This window comes from Phragmites australis, chromosome 3, assembly GCF_958298935.1.
Source record: "Phragmites australis chromosome 3, lpPhrAust1.1, whole genome shotgun sequence".
Classification (NCBI taxonomy): Eukaryota; Viridiplantae; Streptophyta; class Magnoliopsida; order Poales; family Poaceae; genus Phragmites; species Phragmites australis.
Window position 1 is genome coordinate 40,928,943 of NC_084923.1, and position 21,435 is coordinate 40,950,377.

The following is a 21,435-nucleotide window of genomic DNA, read 5'->3' on the forward strand; positions in this document are numbered from 1 at the left end:
CGCCCATGGAATGATCTGGGCCGCTTGTGACTTAGTGACCTGGATTCTGGGCCAACTTGGCCCGGTGCGGCGCGGCCCGGCCCGGCCCGGCCCAGGCAGCCTAATTAGCACGCGTTGTAAACCAAACCCACTCTCTCAACGGCGGAAGCGTTCTTGGAAGTTCGAACTAACCATGGGAGCATGAGGGCAGCGGTCCGCACGAGGCGGCCGGTGCCGCGATCGCCGGTGCCGCCGGCGACAGGGACTACTCCGGAGAAGGCTCTCGCTCCCCTAACCCTCCCGCTAAGGTCGTTCAAGCTCCGCCTCGCCAGCGGCCCGCCGCTGGCGCCCACGGCGAAGGCCTTCAAGCCCTACGCCGAGACCTGCGCCTCCCTCCTCCGCCTCTGCCGCGCCGCCGCCCCACCCGCTTACTCCTCTCACTCCTCCGGCTACCTGCCGCTCTCCCTCTCGCTGCACGCGCACGCCCTCCGCTCGGGCCTCGCCGCCGACAGCTCCGTCGCGGCGAACCTGCTCACCGCCTAAGCCGCCTTCGCGCGCGCCGCGGACCGCGACCGGGCCTTCCGAGACTGCGTCTCTGCCGGAGCTGCCTCCTCCTTCGCGTACGACTTCATGGTGTCGGAGTACGTCAAGGCCGGGGATATCGCCTCCGCTCGCAGGCTGCTCGACGGAATGCCAGAGAGGAGTGTCGTGACTTACACCACCATGGTCGACGCGCTCATGAAGCGCGGGTCTGTGAGGGACGCATTTGATCTGTATGAGCTGTGCCCGCTCCGCTCGGTTGCCTTCTTCACTGCAACAATTGCTGGATTTGTCCGCAATGAGCTCCACGGCAGTGCCCTCCCTGTGTTTCGCGAGATGCTAAGCTGCGGCGTGAGACCTAACGTGGTTACACTGATTTGAGTGATCAAGGCATGTGCGGATGCAAGTGAATTTGATCTGGCCATGTGTGTGGTGGGATTGGCGATCAAATGGAACTTGTTTGAGAAGAATATTGAGGTTCGTAATTCTTTGATCACATTGTATTTAAGAATGGGAGATGCAGCTGCAGCATGCAGGGTGTTTGACGAGATGGAAGTGAGGGATGTTGTCTCATGGACTTTATTACTTGATGTGTATGCTGAGTTGGGTGACCTTGAGGGAGCTCGAAGGGTTCTTGATGCAGTGCCTGAGAAGAATGAGGTCTCCTGGGGTACTTTGATTGCAAGGCATGAGCAAAAAGGTGATGCCGCAGAAGCAGTGAGGCTTTACGGTCAAATGCTCGTTGACGGTTGTAGGCCAAACATTTCCTGCTTCTCCAGTGTGCTCAGTGCTTGTGCTACCCTTCGGGACTTTAGAGGAGGAACAAGGATCCATGCCAATGCCCTCAAGATGGGCTCTAGCAGCAATTCTTTTGTATCCAACTCTCTGATTGACATGTACTGCAAATGCAAGCAGTGCACAGGTGCACGAAGGATTTTTAATTCCCTCCCACAAAAGAACATAGTATGCTGGAACTCTCTCATTTCAGGTTATAGCTGGAATGAAAAAATGATGGAAGCTGCAGAGCTCTTCAAGAAAATGCCTGCACGGAATACAGTTTCATGGAATACGATCATTTCTGGTTACTCAGAAAATCAATGGTTTATTTATGCTCTGAAATCTTTCAGTGAAATGTTGGCTTCAGGGCAGATTCCAGGGAAAATTACCTTCTCAAGTGTTCTTTTCGCTTGTGCAAACTTATGCTCCTTAGAGATGGGCAAGATGGTTCATGCTAAGATTGTCAAGCTTGGAATTGAGAATAACGTCTTTATGGGGACTGTGCTTAGTGATATGTATGCCAAGTCAGGTGATTTGGAGAGCTCCAAGAGGATATTTCATAAAATGCCTGGGAAAAATGATTTCACTTGGACTGCCATGGTTCAGGGACTTGCAGAAAATGGTTTTGCAGAAGAGTCTATTCTGCTTTTTGAGAATATGATGGCAGCTGGAATAGCACCAAATGAGCATACATTTTTAGCTATTCTATTTGCTTGTTCCCACAGTGGCTTGGTTGAACAAGCCATACATTATTTCGAAACAATGCAGGCACAGGGCATCCCACCTAAAGAGAAGCACTACACTTGCATGGTTGATGTTCTAGCTCGAGCTGATCATTTGACAGAGGCAGAAGAGCTTCTCATGAGGGTTCCAAGTAAATCAGAAGCGAATTCATGGGCAGCTCTTCTGAACGCTTGCAACACTTACAGGAATAAGGAGATTGGTGAGAGGGCTGCAAAGAGACTTCGTGAGTTGGAAAAGGATAATACGGCGGGTTATGTGCTACTCTCAAACATGTATGCATCTTGTGGAAAATGGAAAGATGCAGCTGAGATGAGGATACTGATGAAAGAGGCTAGCCTTAAGAAAGATGGTGGGTGCAGCTGGTTGCAATTAAGGGGACAATATCATGCCTTCTTTTCTTAGGAAGCGAAGCATCCATTTTCAATGGAAATTTATGAGATATTGGATTTACTGATGTGGGAATCAACCACTTGAATTTGTTGCGATGGTTGGTCGCCAACAGGGAGAGTTTTGAGAAAATGAGGATTACTGTATCTTCTCCAATTTCATGAAGATAAAGTAGCAGTGTAGAGCTGTTTATGGAGAATTATGTGAAGGAAACAGAGTTTGACATCCAGAATTATGGTTCTCTTGATGCACTGAGTTCCACAAGTATTCAAGGATATCTGCTTCTAAACAATGATCAGCAAATTCTATAGGCAGACCATGAATGCTTTCATGGAGGAGAATGATGTTATAGAGTTATTGCAACTGAATTCGTTGGTATTGAACAATGTTATCATGACGCTCTACTTCACCCAGTTCCTGAAGCATTTGGCAATGCATGATGGTTCACATGATTTGATGTAAACCAGCTTCAGAAGAACAACAGAGAAAATGCAACTCTTCCTTTCGGAAAATTTTAATTTGTTTACTGCACTGTTCCTGGGCACCTCTGCTACTCGCTCAAGTGAAGATTACAGTGGTGATGCTCTAGGGGATGTAAATATCCTGCAAGAGGTGTTTGTTCTTATGTCTAAGCATAACTTGCTGCAATGGGCTGGCTGAAGTGACATGTGACCCTGATTTGGTGCTGTGGATTCACTTTTGAGGTGGATAAAGTACCTATGAAGGGTTCCATTATTCCAGTTGGACAAAAAGGAATTTCGAATAAAGTTTGGGCAGATCTTCAGAACTTGAAGCATCATTACCACGGAAGTCAGGTGCGTACTTTGTCATCAGTATGCTGATCATACCTTCTGTTGTCTGTGTTGAGAAATTCTTAAATTTTAATGTTTTCATGGGTTCCTTTTGCTTTGGACCGGCTGGCCCTTTGCCTCACTGTGGGCCAAGCCCATTCATCGGCGTGTACAAGGGAAGGTGTCGGTCTGCTAGGGCAAAAGGCAGGGTTGGAAACCGTGCGTGTGTAGGGAGAGAGGTGGTGGCGGCGGCACAACTATCTCCAATTCCTTCAGGGTCGTGGGTTGGATGGCATCGTCGCTGCCTCTATTTGGGGTGGCCGACTCCTCCCTGGACATACACAGAGGAAAACTCTTTTCCCATCCGCTCCCCACTGCTTTCTCTGATTTGGTCCGTCGATATGAGCTTGAGCCGAGTGAAGCTCGGTTTTGGTGGTCAGTGCTTCGGTGCTTGGGAGATTGAGTGGTGGAGCTCCTGTGGTGGTGCCGGATGGTGTTGTGAACGCCGAGGCTCGCCCGCACGCGCCGACACGGCATGGTGAGGCCTTGTATCTCCGTCTTCCTCGCCGGCGGCAATGGTGACGAATGGGATTTTTGGGACAGCGGCAGGAGTGTCGTGCCTTGTCTTGCCTCGATTCTTAGTGCATTTCAGCGGATTGCACTGTGAGTATTGTCCTCTTTTTTTTGTCCTGAACAGTATGGTTGCTTGTGTTTCTAAATGCTCTGATGATGAATTTCACTGAATTTGAGCATGTAGTCTAAGTACAATAGACAGAATTTGTATGGTACTTCGATTTCTTAGCTGATCCAGGCAAGTTGTGAGAGTTGTGGTTTTAAACTCTCTGTTTAATTTCTGTATACCAAGTTCTTTGATTCGGTTATCTCTCTGTGCACTGCTTGCTAACTTGAATTTTCTGAATATGGTGCCACTGTGATTGTTTAAGTAGTAGAAATTGATGGTCTATTCTCAGTGTGATCAGTTGGTCTGCTGCTCGATTATTTCAGTTTTCACAGTACCGTTTCCTTCTGTAAATCTGAAACTGTTCAGTAGCTTTGTCCAGAAAATCTTGTTAAGCTTCAGAGGATGGTTGTCAGATTCTGTTTCTATGTGTGATCTTAGTTACATGCCCAATTATTGATGTGGATTATGTGCAGCTAGGGAGTAGAAATTTGTAGTTCTAGGGCCAGCTGATTAGAACCCTCTGAGAGCAATTTTTTTTTAGTAAATCAACTTGTTGTTCAGTTTCTTATTTATACATGATGAATGATCTCTTTGTTTTTACACTGGTGGCTCATTCTTGCAAGATCATGATTATCTTATATGTTCTGGTCTGCTCTTTTATTGTTATTTATGGAATGTGGTTATTCATGCTCATATTGTCGCATTATATACAACAGTCTGTTCATGGATCAATGAATTATGAGATGGATGTTCTTATGCAGGCAATATTATCTGCTTTTATTTAGTGTAATTTTTGGTATAACTGGACTTGTTAAAGATAATTCATGCATTTTTATTTGATTTAATGCATCCAGTTTGAAATCACTTGTCATCTATTCAGTCGAAGGCTTGGAAAATTGCAATGGAGTGTGGACTGATTACCGATTCTACAGTAAGTTGTTTTGAGTAAAAACTTTATGGTTGATCAATTAATCCGTATGCTTACTGCATCAATTACTCTAGGCGTAACAGTTATATTGAAGGTTGAATTGAATCATAGCTGCGAAAGGATTTCTATTTTGGAAAACTAGCTTTTATTTTGGAAAACTAGCTTTATATGCTTTCTGCTCGGGGTTTGAGTCTTTCAGATTTGAAAACATTCATATGCACTAAGTATCAGTTGGCGGCTTGGAGGATCAGTGGAACCCACCCAACCAAGCACCGAATGCTATTGCGTCCTATGAGTCTATATTTGTAACCATATAGCCCTTCAGGAAAAAAAAAACTAGCATCATTTTCTCTCTAAAAGAGTAGTTTCTTGAAACATGAATTATTAAGTTTGAACTATTTGCACATGCAGTAACTACTGCTAGAGGAAACCAACTGTTAATATATAGAAACTTGTATACAATTGTGACTCGTGGTGCGCCTTAGCCACACTGGGTCAAACCTAATTTATAGGCTATTTTTCACTCACCTTTTCGTACAGATTAATGTTTTTTATACATTCAGCTCTGGTCTTTGCCCACATAGGATGATCTCTGGGACTCTGCAGACAGCAGGACTCTTTGATTTCTAAATTGCATCCAGTTAATAAAACCCAGATGCACACATGTACTCCTAGAATTTCAGCAGTCCAAGGCTCCAAACAGTCGGTGTCTCGTTGCACTCTACTGAAGCAGGGACTGAACCGCCGTTGGTCGGTGGCAGGCAATCCATGTGCTGTGGTGTGTACGCGCGGCTTGATTCTCGGCGCCAGCCCAACCCATCAGGCTGGACACCTCAGCAGCTCGGCGGTTCACGTCGACGGGCCCGCTCTTTCTTCCGAACCTTCGCCGCCCTGCCCACCCCACGCGCAGTCAGCGTCGGCCGAAGCAAGCAGAAGTGGTGAAGGCTCGTAACGCGTCGCCCTCACGTCAGTCGTCAGGTCCGCTCATCCCCCAGTTCCTTCCGTCCCCTCCCCTCTGCACTCAACCACTGCCACTTACACCAGATCCACCTTTACCGATCCCTTCTGTCGTTCCAGCGAGTGTTGATCCCACCTAGCCGGTCTGGTCTGGTCGCTGGTGCAGAGCCAGGGCGAGCGGCTGCGGCGATGGAGCCCCTGGAGGTGGCCATAACGATCGTGTTCGATGCGCTGCTGCTGGTGTTCATGGTGAAGCTCTTCTTCGCCATGTTCCAGATGAAGCTCGTCTTCGTCCTCTTCTGCCTCGTCATCCTCCTCTTCGCCATGGCCTTCTCCGGCCGGGCACCCAGTAGCTTCTAGCTCGTAGCAGGGAAAGCAGGTGGCAATCTTTCTTTTCCCTCTTTCGTGTCTTTTCCTTTGGAGGGTTGACCGGTGGAGTTGTGTGGTACTTCATCTTGTGAAAAACCCTTTTCATCTCGGTTTTTGGTTAAAGACTAATTTACTCAAAAAGTATGCATGATCCAAGGTGACTTGAAGAGAAACTATGAGCCCAGGGTGCAATTCACGTGAATTTAGTCAATCAAGAGTTTCACTTGTAGCTTCGCACTTCTATTTCTAAGCAAATTCATGCTGCACCCTTTGACAGGGTACTTTTCTTGTGGTTTCCTGCGTCATGAGCGGATGGGAAGACAATCAGTGACAGTCTTGCTTGCGAAATTCTCGCTTTCTTCTTGAAGAAAGCATACCGTAATATGAGTTAACAATTTCGTTTTTTTGCTCGGAGATGGAATGCTATGGATTCCATTAAACCAAAGGCAGTAGCCAAATCAGTGTTTACATTACATTTGATCAGAGTGCTCCAATTTCTCCTAGAAACCATAAGAGCTTATACGGCAGAGCTTCCAGAGTAACTTTCTGATTAAAATTAGGGAAAATTTTGTCAAACAGCAGCTTTCAGCTTCTCGATGGAATCAAAGGAAGTTCTGCTAAATAGTGGAATCCATGAGAGTGATTATCTAAAAACTGAAGTTGGAGAGTTGAAAAAAAAACAACTTCCTCTGATTCACTTTTCGTATAGAATCATTTTCTTCATATATTTTATTTTAGAGAATTATTTTCAGATAAAAAGAACTCTTATCAATCAGGTTCTAGATCTCGCCGTGTGGCCTCGAGAAGCTCACGAAAATGCTGAAGCGGTAGACTTTCCCAAATTCACGCCACTGAATAAAGAAAAAGGGAAAAAAATCGTCATCTAATAGGCTATCACCAATGACTCTTTGTGGTCTGCATCATATTTAAAGGACTGCCTTTCTTTTATGCAAGCCTTTATGCAAATCGGTGGAGCTTTATATAAGCACAATACATTCTCGCGATAGCGAATGCTGATGCTAAATCGATGTCATACTGAAGCAAAGAGAGCTCTCATCCGCACCACAAAATAAGCAGAGGCGGATCCACAGCGGCGGGGTAGCCTCCTCCTCAGCTCTCAATTTTTTGAACATAGAAGAGTAAGAAAAGAAAAAAAAAAAGAAGAGGAAGAAGAATAAGAGCTCCTACTTAGCGGCTCTAGATGCACTACTACAAATAAGTGTATACCGGCATGATGTGCACTAATTTGCGGCGTGGGAATTTCATAGTGATACAATCACTACGCTTATCCCTGAGAACTCGTTCGTGCGATGACAACTCTCCTCGCCTCTGATAAACATTCCTTTTTTTCCTTTTATTTTGCGAGATCAGATAAACGATTCGCTGATACCAATTGCCACAAATGTTTTTGCAGCATAACCAATTTGTTTGGGTGAAAATAAAGAATCAAATCAGAATATTACAGAAAAACACTACATTGCAACAGGAGTTTAAAATCATTAGTCCATAATAATGTCATGAGTAGTAAGCTCACTTCTTCCGCTGTTGACCTATCACTCTGCTTTCCCCTTGTTGGCGCTCTTCTTGCCCTTGGCGGCGGCGTAGGCGGCGCCGTGGAAGTCGAGGAAGAGCGCGAGAAGCGACGCGTTGAAGACGGCGTTGAACACCCACCCTGCCACCCCCTCGCACCCGCCGCGAGCGAAGTGGAGCCACAGCATCACCACTGACGCCGCGAAGCTGAAGAGGAACTGCACGATCTGCAGCTCCGTGACGGCCCGCTTCCACCGCCGCGGCCAGCGCCAGCCGACGCTGCAGCTGAGGTAGTAGGCGTACATGACGACGTGCACGCCGGCATTGGTGACGAGCGCGATGGGCATCAGGGACTGCCTCGTGGCGAGCCAGAGGTAGCACATGGCGATGACGACGGCGTGGTGGTAGACGTGGAGCAGCGTGAGCGGGCGGCGGCCCAGGAGGATGAGCAGCGTGTCGCCGAGCTCGTACACCTTGGAGAGGTAGAACACGTGCGCCCAGAAGAAGACCGGGCCCGACGCCTCCGTGGCGCCGCCGGGCGGGAAGCAGAATGGCCACGCCCACTGCGGCGAGGGCGCCGTGGCGACCGTGGAGAGCGCGCACCCGGCGGCCATGGCGGCGGAGAGCGCCAGGAGGACCGCGTTGTGGGCCGCAGAGGCCGCGCGGAGCGCCCGCGGCGGGAGCGGCGGGAGGAGTGGCAGGATGAGGCGGTGGAGGAGGAGCACCGCGGCGAGGTAGCCGCAGATGACGGCCGCGGTGAAGGACGGGGTCGCGCCGAGGGTGTGGCCCGGCTGCCAGCGGAAGGAGGACACGGCCGGGTGCTCCACCAGGAGCCACCGTGCGCGGCTCAGCAGCGCGGCCATCGGGCTCTGCTCAAATCGTGGCAGCCGCCGAGCAGTCTCCGAATCTCGCCGGGCTCGTCGCTGTGTGGTTTTCCACGTGACACGTCGAGCAGGAGGACGCAGATTGGAAGGGGGAAAATCCTATAGGACGTGGTGCACAGCCCTCCTCATGCAGCACGCCCCGCATGCCCGCCACCTGTAAGTATATATGCATCTCAAATCATCCGCGCGAGTCGAGCTCTAGCTAATGGGCTAAAATCTAAAATTATATAATATATACGATGTATTTAACAAAATAGATAATATATCATTATATGTATAGTTTTAATATTCATATTTGATATATTATTTATCAAAAATTGACTTTTATTATACCGTACATCGAAAAAACGTGAGTTTAGTCATATTTAACACACGAGGTACAAAATACGATATTGTAGCCTATTTTTAGCATATCATATATCAAAAATCAGATGTATTCAGCATACGAAGTATCGAATATGCTGAATATGATATGTAACAGCACATGAGATTTCTAGTATAAAATGATAGCATCAAAGTGCACACAGTCGGTACAGGCTATATTCGGCACACAAGGTACCGAATACGGCACTATAGCACATATTCGGCACATGAATACACTTTATTTTCGGCATATGAGATGCTGAATATAGCATATTCGGCACCATGACTGGACCCGTGTTTTTCAGTGTACGGTGTACCGAAAATTAGTTTTCATTAAATGAAATATCGAATACGGATATTAAAATTGTAAATATGATAATATATTATTTATTTCGTTAAATATGATCACGTATGTTATTTAATTTTAAATTTTGCTCTAGGAGCACGAGCCGAGGGTGCGACGACTAGCTCTGAAGCACGAGCGCGCCACAAATGCATCTGAGCCGAGGACCAGCCCTGGAGGCTGGAGCACGAGAGCATCCACATGTAGACGAGCGTATCTGAGCCAGATTGACGGGCAGGCCTCCCAGGTCCAAGTAGCGCGCCGCCAAGGTTTGCTTGCTACCCAGCGCGCGCAAGATCGAACCACCAATGAGATCGCTTCCCGTCGAGCACGCCGGCGCCGTCGAGATCACCGAGGCTGCCGCCGCTAATGAGATGACGTTCATCCCGGCCGGGCACGCCGACGCCACCGAGATCGCCGAGGTTGCCGGCGCTGATGAGATGAAGCACGTCCTCGCGGATCAGGCCGGCGCTGCTGAGATCGCCAAGGTTGCCGCTGTTGATGTGATGATGTTCGTCACCGCCGAGCAGCCGGTGTCGTCGAGATCGCCGCCCATTTCAACAAACAGGAGATGTGCGTGAATATCCATGGAAGTTAGAACTAACAAATCGTAGCAAGATTCAGGGAAAAATAAACTAGAGAATTGATTTGTGACAAGAACACAAGCACCTATGAGCAAATACTGCAGAACGTAAATCAAACGTTCCTCACCGCGCGAAACACAAGCAGCTGTAAGAACACAAGAAGTTGTGAGCAAATACCGCGGAACACCGCCGGCAGCGAATCGAGGGCGGTTGCTGGCTCGGCGGGGGCGTCGCTTCGGTTCTCATTGGCGGCGCATTGACGGCGGCCCGCGACCATGACTCAGCTGGCTGGCTCGAGCGGCGACTCGTTCGCGATGGCAGGCTCGGCTGGCCGTGAGAGCTCACGGGTTATTTTCCTTGTCTGACGCTGTTGTGCTTCGGTACTTTGAGATTGGTTCTTGGGGACAGCTGGCTTCCATCCGCCTGGTCTGCAGACAGCATGGCACCATAAAATTTTCTTCCCAGATTGGATTTTTTGAGAGGGTAAAGAGAGGACATATACTTATCCACGTACACTACACTTACACCACACATATACTACCATTAAATATTATATGTATCCTATATACAGTCCAGCACTTATTTCAAGAACAATTGAGAAATACATCCTCAGTGAGCATTCACACAGGCCTTTAAGGCTCGAACGCAGCCGGACTCGATCACGCACCAGCGACTTTGCCACCCGAACTAACCCTCAGTCTCTTCCAGATTGGACAGTGGCGCAGGTAGCCAATCCGTACGCCTAGTGAATCGTCCGCCGTCACGTGGTGGGCTGCGTGCAGCCGTGGGCTTGCAAAGCAGGAGGATCTCGTGTTACTCGTTGAACGGACTGGACCTTGCTCTTACTTGAGCCCACCAAAAAAATACCACCGAACAATACGCGATACCTTTTGGTATTCAAATCGGCCTATCAGAGCTTGTGTAGCAGTGTATGTGTATTTATTTTTTTATTTAATTCTCGATTTTATTTGGAAGTGTAAGAGTGGTCTAAAAAATTATAAATATTTTTATGAACAAACTAGAGCTCACTAGCAACCCATTTTAATTGGTTTGATAAAAAGACTAAGCCAATATTTAATTAAAAAAGACTATTTTTTAACTTCTAACAATTTTTAATGACTCAAATAAATTCCTAAAAATCAAGTAAAATTTATTAATATTCTTCTCGATTTTTAACTTCTAACAATATATTAACATTTTTATATATTATTACATCACATAAGAGAAATATTACTGACTTTTTTCTGATTTTACGAATTTATTTAAGACATTAAAAATTGCTAGAAGTTATCAAAGTAGGATTTTTTAGAGAATTTTAATTAAATGTTGACTTAGTGTTTTTAGATCAAACCAATTAAAATATGTTGCTAGAGCTCTAATTTACTCATAAAAATGTTCACAAATTTTTGAACCACTCTTATACTCTCAGATAAAATCAATAGTTAAATAAACAAAAATACACATGCACTACTACACAAGCTTTGTACCAGCACGAACCGATAGGCCAATTTGAATACCAAAAGGCGTCACTCACTGTTCGGGCAACATCTTTTTGTGGGCCTGCTGGCGCAAGATATCGCTCATTTAATGGGCGAGAGCAAGTTTTCACCTGCTAAATGAACGACACGTGGTCTGATCGTATTTTTTTGTATTTTTAATCTTTTGATCGACGAGTCCTATAAAATCTCATTCACTCAATGGATGAGATCTTATTCTCATCCGTTCATCGGACGACGGTAGCTTATTCTTATAATTAATTGAAATGAACGTGTATTCTTGCAAATATTAAAAAAGAAAATGTATAAATAAAAAAAAATTCAGGAAGCGTCAGGTGATGATGAGCCCAAAAGGCCCAGAAAGCCCACGTCTTTGTCCTTGCAAGTGAAACCAACAGGCCGTGACCAACCCGTTTCCAAAACTCTAGGAAAAAAGAGTCCATCTGACATGTTTCGACTATTGCCCGAGTCCCCGATTTCCCTAGTCAAACTCGAAAACCAAACATTAAACACTCCTCAGCTATTGAGACCGGCGAAATACCCCTTGGGCTCATGCAAAGGTGGTTTTGCTCTGCGTGGTGCTGATGTGGTGGTGGTATTGACAAGAAAGTGGCCACCACACCAGTTTTCTTCGCATGTGTCATCCCAGTCGGTAAAGATAGTAAATACAGTGGCGGAGCTTCATGGAGGCCACACTGGACTGTGACCCTTTGCCCTTCAGCCCTCTGGCCCACCCACCCTCGGAAGCACAATTTGATTCTCTCCGACCCAACCCACTATGCTGCCCCTATTAAGATTGGGCCCAAGCTACGCCACTAGGGCCCGCATGTCATACTCCGATCCAACCTTCTTCCTCCTCTTCTCCACTTCTCGCTTTGAACTGGGAAGCGAGGGTACCTGAAAGCAGGGGAAGTTGGAGAGGAGAGAGGACCGGCCAGTCTAATAACCCGGCAGCAGCCCCCACGCTCTTCGCAGTTGACGCTTCGTGGCGGTGAAGGAATTTCGGGCCCTTGACGATTTGGGCGGCGGCGGCGGCTCTGTGAATTCCGTGAAAAGATGGAGAAAATGTAGGAGGAGGCGACGTGGATTGTCAGCGTGAAGGCGACGCGGGGCTCAAGCCTCAGGCACTTGCTGTAATACCAAATTTTTGGAGGAAAAAAAAATAAAAATAAAAGGAATTTGACTACTTTTTTTTGACTTTTTGATCCGAGGCTCGTATGGATGATCGGAGACCGTGGTTACGTTCATCTCGTCGAAACGAACCCATTTTGCTATTCATATGTCCGTTTCGGGCACTTTGTGGCCCGTAGCAAGCCCAATAAATTTAGACCGTTCGTTGTTTTAAAAAAATAAAATGAAAAAAAGAGAGGATAAGTACCGGAGACCGATCCATCCAGACACTTCGCTCTCGTTCGCGTTTGCTCTCTCTCTTCTCGTTGCTGAGCATGTCTGTTGCCGCTGCTCCTGCCATCGCCCGCGTGCGCCGCCGTGCGCTGTGCGCTGCTGCCCCGCGCCGTCCGCCGGTCGAACCCGTCCTCCGGCGTGCCGCGCGCCTCGCCGCGCCACCGGACCAGCTCGCGCCGTGCGCCTGCACCGCTGTCGCCGCTGCCGCGCGCCGTCCTGCGCCTGTGAGCCGCCGCGTCGCGCGTTGCCGAACCACCGCCTGCCGGCGCCGCCGCCGTGCTCACTCTCTCTCTCTCTCCGTGTGTGTGCTAACCGAGAGCTAGAAAAGAATCAAGCACCGGAAAAGAAAGGAAAGGAGAGAGAGAAGAAGAAAGAAGAAAGAAAAAGAAAAGAGCCGGCCGGGAGAGAAGCCAGGAAGAAGGAAGAAAGGAAAAAAAAAAAGAGAGAAAAAGAAAGAGAAAAGGAGAAAAAAAAAAGAAAAAAAGAAAGAAAAAAAAGGGGAAAAGTTGGAAATTTCGGATTTTCGTCGGATTCGTCGTCATTTTTTTCGAAGGCGATTTCTCGGTAATTTCTGAACATTTGTGGTTGGATTAAATCAAATCAATCAATTCCTGTCGTATTATTTCATGTGATCAATAGTCTGTTTCGTTTCGATAATCATTATTGATTCGAAGATACGATATCTGAGTCGAAGTATTCAATTCATCGAAGCGAAGTCTAATTAGTGAGAATTTTGGTTCGACTCTGAATTGGAAATAATGTATCATTTCATGTGATACGGTTTTCTGTTCGATTTTTCAAAATATAGGCGTATACGCGACGTTTTCAGGCGTAGAATTGACGCTTCATATTTTATGTGTTTTAAATGTGTTTTAGTTCTAATAGTATGCCTGTACAGGTGGTACTATTTTCGGACGTTCTTGATCGAATTTTCTTCATCGTCGGTAAAGGCAAGTGAATGTATTGTATGACTATGCTTTAACCTAATATTGGGTTGCCTACATTCTTTAATTACAGTGCATTCATCTAATCTGAATGACTGATTCTGGGCTGAGTACTATGTTGTTTACGTTTTCAGAAGTTTACTCGATGATTGATTTATGAAGTGCAGTAGGCACGATATGTCATTCTGCAGTTGTTCATTAGTGTTGTATGTAATGTTTTTTTTGAAGTCTCAAGCATATTCCGGAAGTTATGTTGGTTATGTTTGAAGCACGTCATACATATACATCTCATGCATTGGAAGTTTGTCGTCGTCTTCTGGCCGCGACCGTACCGGTACAGTACCGTATGTCACCCGAGGAGGGGTACGGTGCACACCCTTACGTTACCCGAGGAGGGGTAAGGGTGAGAAGAGCATGTCATGTGCATGGTTATGTCTTCTTGTGAAATTTAATGAATTATTCATATCAAATCTTATTTTCTTTAGTTAGCTTGTATATAGATATATATGCGGCTCTGAAGGCTTATACCAACCGAATGTTAAAATATTTAATGTTATCGTTGGACTTGCTTAGTCATAACTGTTTCTCCTAGTGTTGGCGGTCTGTTTCTTTACTAGTTTCTATTTAGAATTGTTAGCACATTCAACTGTGGCTAAATAGCTGTTTGTTAAAGTACCTTTCACTTGTTGAGATTTTCGAATCTTACTCGTGCTTTCTTTACAGGTATGTTTAGATGTTGACGTGCATTTTGGGGATGGATCTTGGTAGCTGCACACACTACCTCATCACCATGTTGATAGCTCAACCGGTGTTATAAATGGTGTTTTTGGTGGTCTGTCGTTTGCTTTGTTCATGTTGTGGTAGACGCTGGTAGCGTCATAACGGTTTCTATATATGCTGGTTATATCTGATTCTGTCTGCCTGAGATCTTTCTTTTGGTCAGTTATACCTCTCTATAGAGGAAATGCTGCCAAAATATCCTATTTTCATATAAATAGGCTGAGTTGTAAAGTAGGGTGTTACACTTGCGCCGCCGCACTGATCCCCAGCGGATTCGACGCCACGCAGAGCTCGGCCGGATTCCCAGTTGCGGCCGCGGCCGCGCTTGGCTCCTCCTGACCGGTTTCGTTGAGGGGGTCGTCGGGCTAACGTGGGGACCTCCACCTTTCCTCTTCCTCGTCGTTCTCTCTCTCTCTCTTATTAGCCTTGCGGCCTTTGTGACCACGGGCTCTCCCAGGTCTGCGAGCACAACATGGATGCCAAGGAGCCCTCGCAGCAGCATCTCGTCGGCAGCGGTCGTGTTGGTCTTCCCGGCACGAGCGGGCTGGCAGGCGGTCTTCACGACAATAGCCTAGTCGGTGGCGCGCACCAAAAACGGCGGGCGTCGATGCCATCCTCGCCGCGCGAGCGCGCACGTTGCCACGTAAGGTCTTACCTCTCCGTGCTCTAGCGGCACCGCCTCTTGCACCAGCTCGTCCTTGCGGCGGACGGGTCATCGCCGTGACGTCCATGTCGAGCGCAAGGCAGCACGCCGGGGAAAGAAGATCCATTCGACTAATAGGAGAGAAGATAGAGGTGGAAGATGACATGTGGTCCCACGAGCTATTATTTGCTGAGAAAAATGTTTTTTCTTAGTTATTGCCATGTCAGCATAAAAGAGTAGTCCACGTGTTAGAACCGGTGCCACATCAGCACCTCGGAGCAAACCACCTTAGAATAGGCTTGAGGGGGTTATTTATCCGGTTTCATTAGTTGAGGGCATTGATTGTCTGATACCGGAGTTTAGGGAAGAAAATCGAACTCGTGCAATAGTTCCAGAGGTAAAATAGATTTTTTCCCCCGAATTCTGGGCATTTTGCTTCCCAAAAATTGATGTTTGACGAGAACACACTGCAAAGGAAACAATCGCATATTGGCAATTCGACCAATTTCACCGCAAACCTGACCGAGGACGCTACAATGCAATGGATCAAGATGTTCCTGGCATGATTAGATATTTGGATGGTTTGCATGCGAGTTGAGGTATTTTTCACATCGAATCAACTGAAAACCATCCAAGCAGCGTGTTAGCACAACAATATAGGACTATTATCGTGTGCTCATGAATGCTAAAGAAAAACAGAACACTCCCTTAAATGGTCCAGTTCAGGGTTAGTTTTCGTGTCGCTCCTGCTGTTCACTTGGAAATCTATGGCAGCAGCAGCAACTAGAACTGTAATCCCTCATGGTAGTAAAAGTGATAACCATACCTAAATTCCATTGTTTTACCTGAAGACCCAGAAGATGGCTCTAAATAACTACAAGACTGTTATAAAAAATAAAAGAAGATATACAAGATTGTACACAGTTCCTAGTAATGCTTGGATACCACCCACATTAAGCAAAGTTCACAGGCATGGCTCACTGTTTTGTGTAATTTCAAATTTCACAGCATGAGAGAATGCAGAACGATATTAACCAAATTTACATGAGCTAAAGGCACGCCCTAAAATACAAGGCATCTAAGCAACATCACCAGCAAAAATGTATCTACAAATCAGTAAGAAAGCCCCATTGAGAAACAGAAGGACATATGCTTAACAGGGGAAAAAACCGCATTCAGAAACAGACGGGAACGCCTTGCAGATTAGCTCACATTCTGACTGTAAGGTAGATGATCTTAGCCCTTCAGAGTTGAATTGACTAAACTGGCTTCTTGCCACACCTCTGGGCCCTGATATCGTTGTGTCAAAGTAATCAAGAGGCAATCGCTTGTAAAGAACCATTTACTACTCCAAGGGCTGAAGGCATATATTCAGGCCATCCACACTAACCCCTACTCACCTCTTGAAACCATGCCTCCAGCTTGATACATGAAAACCTACCAACGCAAAATATCTTTTGAAGTTGAGACAGCTTTGAGTTGCTCATCACGTTCAAACATGTTCTTCAGCTAAATAATAAGGAAAATAACCTCATTTACTACTCTTGGGGCAAGATCGAGCTTGTCCGATGCCATGCCCACAAACACGCGCAAATCATATTTGTACTATAGTTCCTTAAAACACCATATCATAATGAATCATACTTGGCAAATAATGATACACTGGAACATTAGAAATTTAGTTACTTAGTTACGGCTCAGTATGCTGCATATCAGAAGGTGGTCAACCAAACTCTAGGATATAATGTATTAGCGTTATGGCGACTCTGAATTTCAGCATAGTTTTGGCATCACCCATGCCATATCATCGATCTAGCCTCTCATAAATGTCCCTTTCATCCAGGAGCATAGTAATAGCACAGGAACCAAATTTTCATTTCATCAGAGCACAAATAAAACCACACTCGTCGTAGAATTCATCAAGCGCGATACAACTACACTGAATTAACCTCAGCGCATCACCTCTGGCATAGAAGAGGTAGCCCACAAGAAGCTCAGAAGCAGCACTCGCAGTCGAAGGGGCACAGCGGGGTGCCGCCGGCGCCGGCCTTGCCGAACCCGAGCTCCTCGGCGGAGTATATGGTGAGCCCGTCCGCCGTGCGCCGCCGCGGCCGCTTCTCCTCGACCTCATCGTCGTCGTCGTCCGGGGCCCTACCCTTGTCCTTACTCCTCGGCGTCTTGTCCTTCATCTTCTTCTTGACCCCCTCGGCCCCATTCTTGGACATCTTGGTCACCTTGCCCTCTTCCTGCTGCGGCGGCTTCCGCTTCTTGCCGGACTTGGCGGCGCTGAAGATCTCGTCGATCTCGTCTCTCGCCTTCTGCTTCTTAGGCTTCTGGTCAGAGGAGGGGGCTTTGGAGTCGAGAGGCGGGTTCGGGGCGGACGGCTTCTTCTTCTTGTGGGATTTGGTGGCCATTGAATAATACGGCGTGCGGAATCGGCCGCCGCCGCCGCCGCCGCAGGACGAGGAGGAGAAGGAGCTGGCTGATGAGGCTTGGTGTTGGGGAGGGCGGCGAGAAGGGTTTGCGAAGGAAAACGACGAGCCGGGTTAAGTTGGGCCGGCCCATAGATTGTCCTGACTTGTATACTTGATCGGCCTAACTCAGCATTCCAGATTTCTTTATTTTTCTTCTCTTTTTTTCCAACCTGGAAAATATACATTCCAATCCAAGTTGAGTAGGCTGCAGGTCAGAGTTGGACCCTGCGAGATCCCAGTGTGTAGCAAATACGTTCAACGCAGCTCTTGTTTATGTCAAGCAGATATATGCTCCATTATCCAGAATAACTAAACGAAATTGTTCATAACTTCTGAACAATCAATAGTTCACAATAAAACATGTTACCATGACATATGTACAGCTGATGCAAGGAGGCTTGTATTTACAACTTGCTGATAATCGCACATGATCTGGCAGACTGGCACCATTGCTCGTCCGCAACTACAGTGCCTTCGTGACAAACTTTGTGAGCAGATACGTCCAATCACCCATAAAAAATAGGGACAAATGAAACAATCCATCCCTTCTGAACAATCAATATTTCATAATAAAACAAGTTGCAATCACATATGTACAACTGACGAACGAGTTTTGTATTTACATTTTACAGATTGCTGATCATTCCACATCATGATACCAGGCGCACTCACAGTGCCTTCATAACAAATCTGGCAGACGCGGCAGCACCCTTCGCTGCCACCTTCAGGACATGACGACTCTTGTACAACCTGCATCCAATCAAAAAGTAATAGTGAAAAGAAGAGCCATCAGATATGCTTCGTACAAATTATTTGCATGTGTAGATAATTAGTCTTTTTATACAAGAGTCGCTTTAGCATCATCCTAACATAATTATATCATTTAAAAGATAGCTGAAGCAAAAGTATGATGATAAGAAAATAAAAGGTCAATAGATCATAATATTTTGCAAGTATTAGTGCTACATTCCATCAGAAGTATTTAAGATGACGAATACCAATAGTAGGTTAGCATTGCATAATTACTCTAAGCCATCACCTAGCAAATAAAGAGAAATAGAAGTTGAAAACAATGATACACCAAAAAGGAGGCAGAGTGGAGTAAACTTTTGGGTGTTCAAACACTTGATATAGCATTCAAGAGTAACGTCAGATGTACAAAATAGGCATGATGAAAACTTTACCCTACTAATGTGATTCCCCAAGTAGCCAAGATATAAATAACTTTTCCAGCCTCCCAAAGAGTTGACCATCTCCACCGAGCTTTCATGCTATCTAATGCCTTTAAAACAGCTGCTTACAAGTTAAAACCCAAAAATACATTAAATCATGCCAGAAGACAGTTGATGCAAATTAGTCCACATTCTACAAATAAACAAACTGACACTGACTAGTACAAACTGAAAGCAAAGTTGAACCTACTGTTTAATATTCATGTTTACCACCCAGTCCATCTTCTAGGGTTGATTTACTCTGAATTCGAAGATAAATAATATAACATACACTAAATCTGCACTGTCATATACAGAAAGGCGGAAACTATTCCTTCATTACAGCCACACCATACCATCTAAATTAGAAGGTTAACATTCCCAATCTGGCCTTCACCAGCATTACCTCATCAAATATAGCTATCTGAAAATCAAGCCTTCACAACACATACACAACCTTGGCCAAAGCAGCAACGGCTCCTTAAATTGTGACGTCTAATTTAGCAAAGTTATTTTCTCTATGAAGATATTATTAGCTTATGCTTAGCAACGGTGTGCATCGTACCCTAGAGCTATACAATCTCAAGTATCATATGGATTAGATGCGCTAGAGGGACATCTTTTTACAATGCAATATCTGATATATTCTCAAGTAATTCAATACATGCAAAAACACAATATGGTGATCACATAAGCATAGTAAGATAAACAGCAGGGGAGTTGTGTTGCATAACGTTGCTAATTGCATGTGAAAATAGAAACAGTAATAGTAGCAAAACTTTAGGCAACTATTCTGAAAAGATGAATCCCAGTAACCTGGACAACTATTTGGGGGTGTAATATTTAACTTGAGTGACAGCATAGAGGATAGCCATACCCTTTTGGAGCTCCACTGGCGATAATGACTGAAGGAAACATAACAGAAAACAATTAGAATAGAACAACATGGCAGTGCAGGAGAGGGGATGTTCATCAATCCTTGATAGCTCCTCTCAAAAGAACTCTTAAAGAAGCAAGTACCTTGGACTTTGGATATTCAAGAATGCACCTAGCAACAAAGGTGGCAATACCATCGACTATGTCGTCTTCATTGATTATCACATAATTTTCATCATCAATTCCACTAATTTCCTCCAAATTAGACCCAGCGGCATCACAAGCAACCAAGACCCATGATCCTTTCTTCCCATTACCCATGTTGCCTGGAATCTCTCCAACTTCCACCTCTGGTTGTCATTAAAGCAGAAAATGGAGAGGAGTTAAGTTGTTAGCACTTGGCAGAATGTATTAAAAGAACCAATAATAATTGTCATAAAACATAGTACAGAAATAAACTTTCCCAATGTGTAGCGAGGATAAACCTGTCATGTTGCCAGAAGATAGTTCAGTATGTTGACTTGTTGACTCATCCTGCAGTTTCGCAAGATGAGCAAGGAAGCTAGCGTTATTGACGGCCGCTAGAAGACGATTATACAGCTGCATCGTAAAAACACATCCGAGAACAACAAAATCAACCCAACATAAAAGATGAATCAAACAGCTATATGCTGGATAAGGCATGTGGTTATATCAAAATGAATTTCGAATTATTGTCTATTGATTCTGATTGGATATCACGGATTGAATAGTCCGCAAGCATCACACAGCACGCTTAACTTATCATGATGTTCTTAAATCTCGGCGTTTAGATCTACTGGTAATAACGTTTAAAGGATGAAAGAGGCACGATAATTCACATGCCCCTGCGAATTGCGGATATACATACTGATAACTATGTACGATCGTGCCAATTTCCATAGGATAAACGTAATAATCTGCAGCAGCATAAGACAAAGAGGTGCAACTAATTTTAAGAGGCTCACGTCGGGAGGGCACTCCTGGGAGACGCAGGGGGCGCCGTGGAGCTCACGGAGGAGGGCGAGGTCGTCGGCGAGGCGGGCGCGGAGCATGGCGTTCTCCTCCCGCAGCCGCGCGGCCTCCTCGCCTGCGCACCCGCCATCGTCCCCCGCGGGTGGTGTGGGAGGGGCGCCGTCGTGGGCGGGGTGGTGGCCGGGGCGGTGCTCGTAGGCGTAGCGCGCGACCTCGGCTATCTCGACGAGGGTGTGCGCGACCTCCAGCGGGATCTTGTGCGCCGCCGAGGCCAGCGCCATCGCCGCCGAGGGCGATCGATCTGTCGGTCGTTCGTTCGTCTGGTATCGTTAGGGACGCGATTGGGGCAGAATTGGGAGGAGGAGGAGGAGGAGGACGAGATAAACCCTAGGCCACGCAATACGCAACCTCGCCGTCGTGGCAATACGCAACCTCGCCGTGGACGACGAGGTCGATTGGGAAATTGGGGGGATTGAGTCACGTCCTGGTGGACCCCACATTTTTTTGAGTAAAAACGCAAAAAAAAAAGTGGGTTGTGAACTCGTCTCAGTCCGCAATCTAGTTCAATATGAATTGCTAGTAGTACTAAATAAGCACTTTCTTTATTATTTACTTATTACTTATTTTATCAATATCTAGTAGCATAAAAAGACATGTACTTTTTTTTACATGCCATAGTGTACACACTACACAAGACAGGCTGGCTTTAAAAATAATCTTATTCATCAGGTCAGCTGCATCTAATGACTTATAGAT

At 46.0% G+C, this 21,435-nt stretch overlaps 4 protein-coding genes and 1 pseudogene across 4 annotated transcripts; 2 read left to right on the forward strand and 3 right to left on the reverse strand.

The window, feature by feature from the left end:
• Positions 1-56: 56 nt before the first annotated feature.
• On the forward strand, positions 57-5,967 carry LOC133913100 (pentatricopeptide repeat-containing protein At2g21090-like; annotated as a pseudogene).
• Positions 5,968-7,526: 1,559 nt separating this feature from the next.
• Positions 7,527-8,711, reverse strand: LOC133913101 (elongation of fatty acids protein 3-like). The gene has a single exon (XM_062356150.1). It carries the CDS (start codon positions 8,545-8,547, stop codon positions 7,708-7,710), a length of 840 nt encoding a protein of 279 aa, XP_062212134.1. The 5' UTR covers positions 8,548-8,711; the 3' UTR covers positions 7,527-7,707.
• Positions 8,712-12,708: 3,997 nt separating this feature from the next.
• LOC133910723 (uncharacterized) lies at positions 12,709-14,713 on the forward strand. The gene is made up of 3 exons (XM_062353023.1): positions 12,709-13,322; positions 13,657-13,708; positions 14,426-14,713. Exons 1-3 carry the CDS (start codon positions 12,709-12,711, stop codon positions 14,468-14,470), a joined length of 711 nt encoding a protein of 236 aa, XP_062209007.1. The 3' UTR covers positions 14,471-14,713.
• A 2,132-nt stretch (positions 14,714-16,845) lies between these two features.
• LOC133913104 (uncharacterized protein C6G9.01c) lies at positions 16,846-17,652 on the reverse strand. The gene has a single exon (XM_062356155.1). It carries the CDS (start codon positions 17,537-17,539, stop codon positions 17,120-17,122), a length of 420 nt encoding a protein of 139 aa, XP_062212139.1. The 5' UTR covers positions 17,540-17,652; the 3' UTR covers positions 16,846-17,119.
• A 489-nt stretch (positions 17,653-18,141) lies between these two features.
• Positions 18,142-21,194, reverse strand: LOC133913103 (uncharacterized). The gene is made up of 6 exons (XM_062356154.1): positions 20,673-21,194; positions 20,172-20,286; positions 19,831-20,036; positions 19,688-19,715; positions 18,784-18,892; positions 18,142-18,349 (listed from the first exon to the last, which is right to left on the reverse strand). Exons 1-6 carry the CDS (start codon positions 20,958-20,960, stop codon positions 18,268-18,270), a joined length of 828 nt encoding a protein of 275 aa, XP_062212138.1. The 5' UTR covers positions 20,961-21,194; the 3' UTR covers positions 18,142-18,267.
• Between the last annotated feature and the right edge of the window lie 241 nt (positions 21,195-21,435).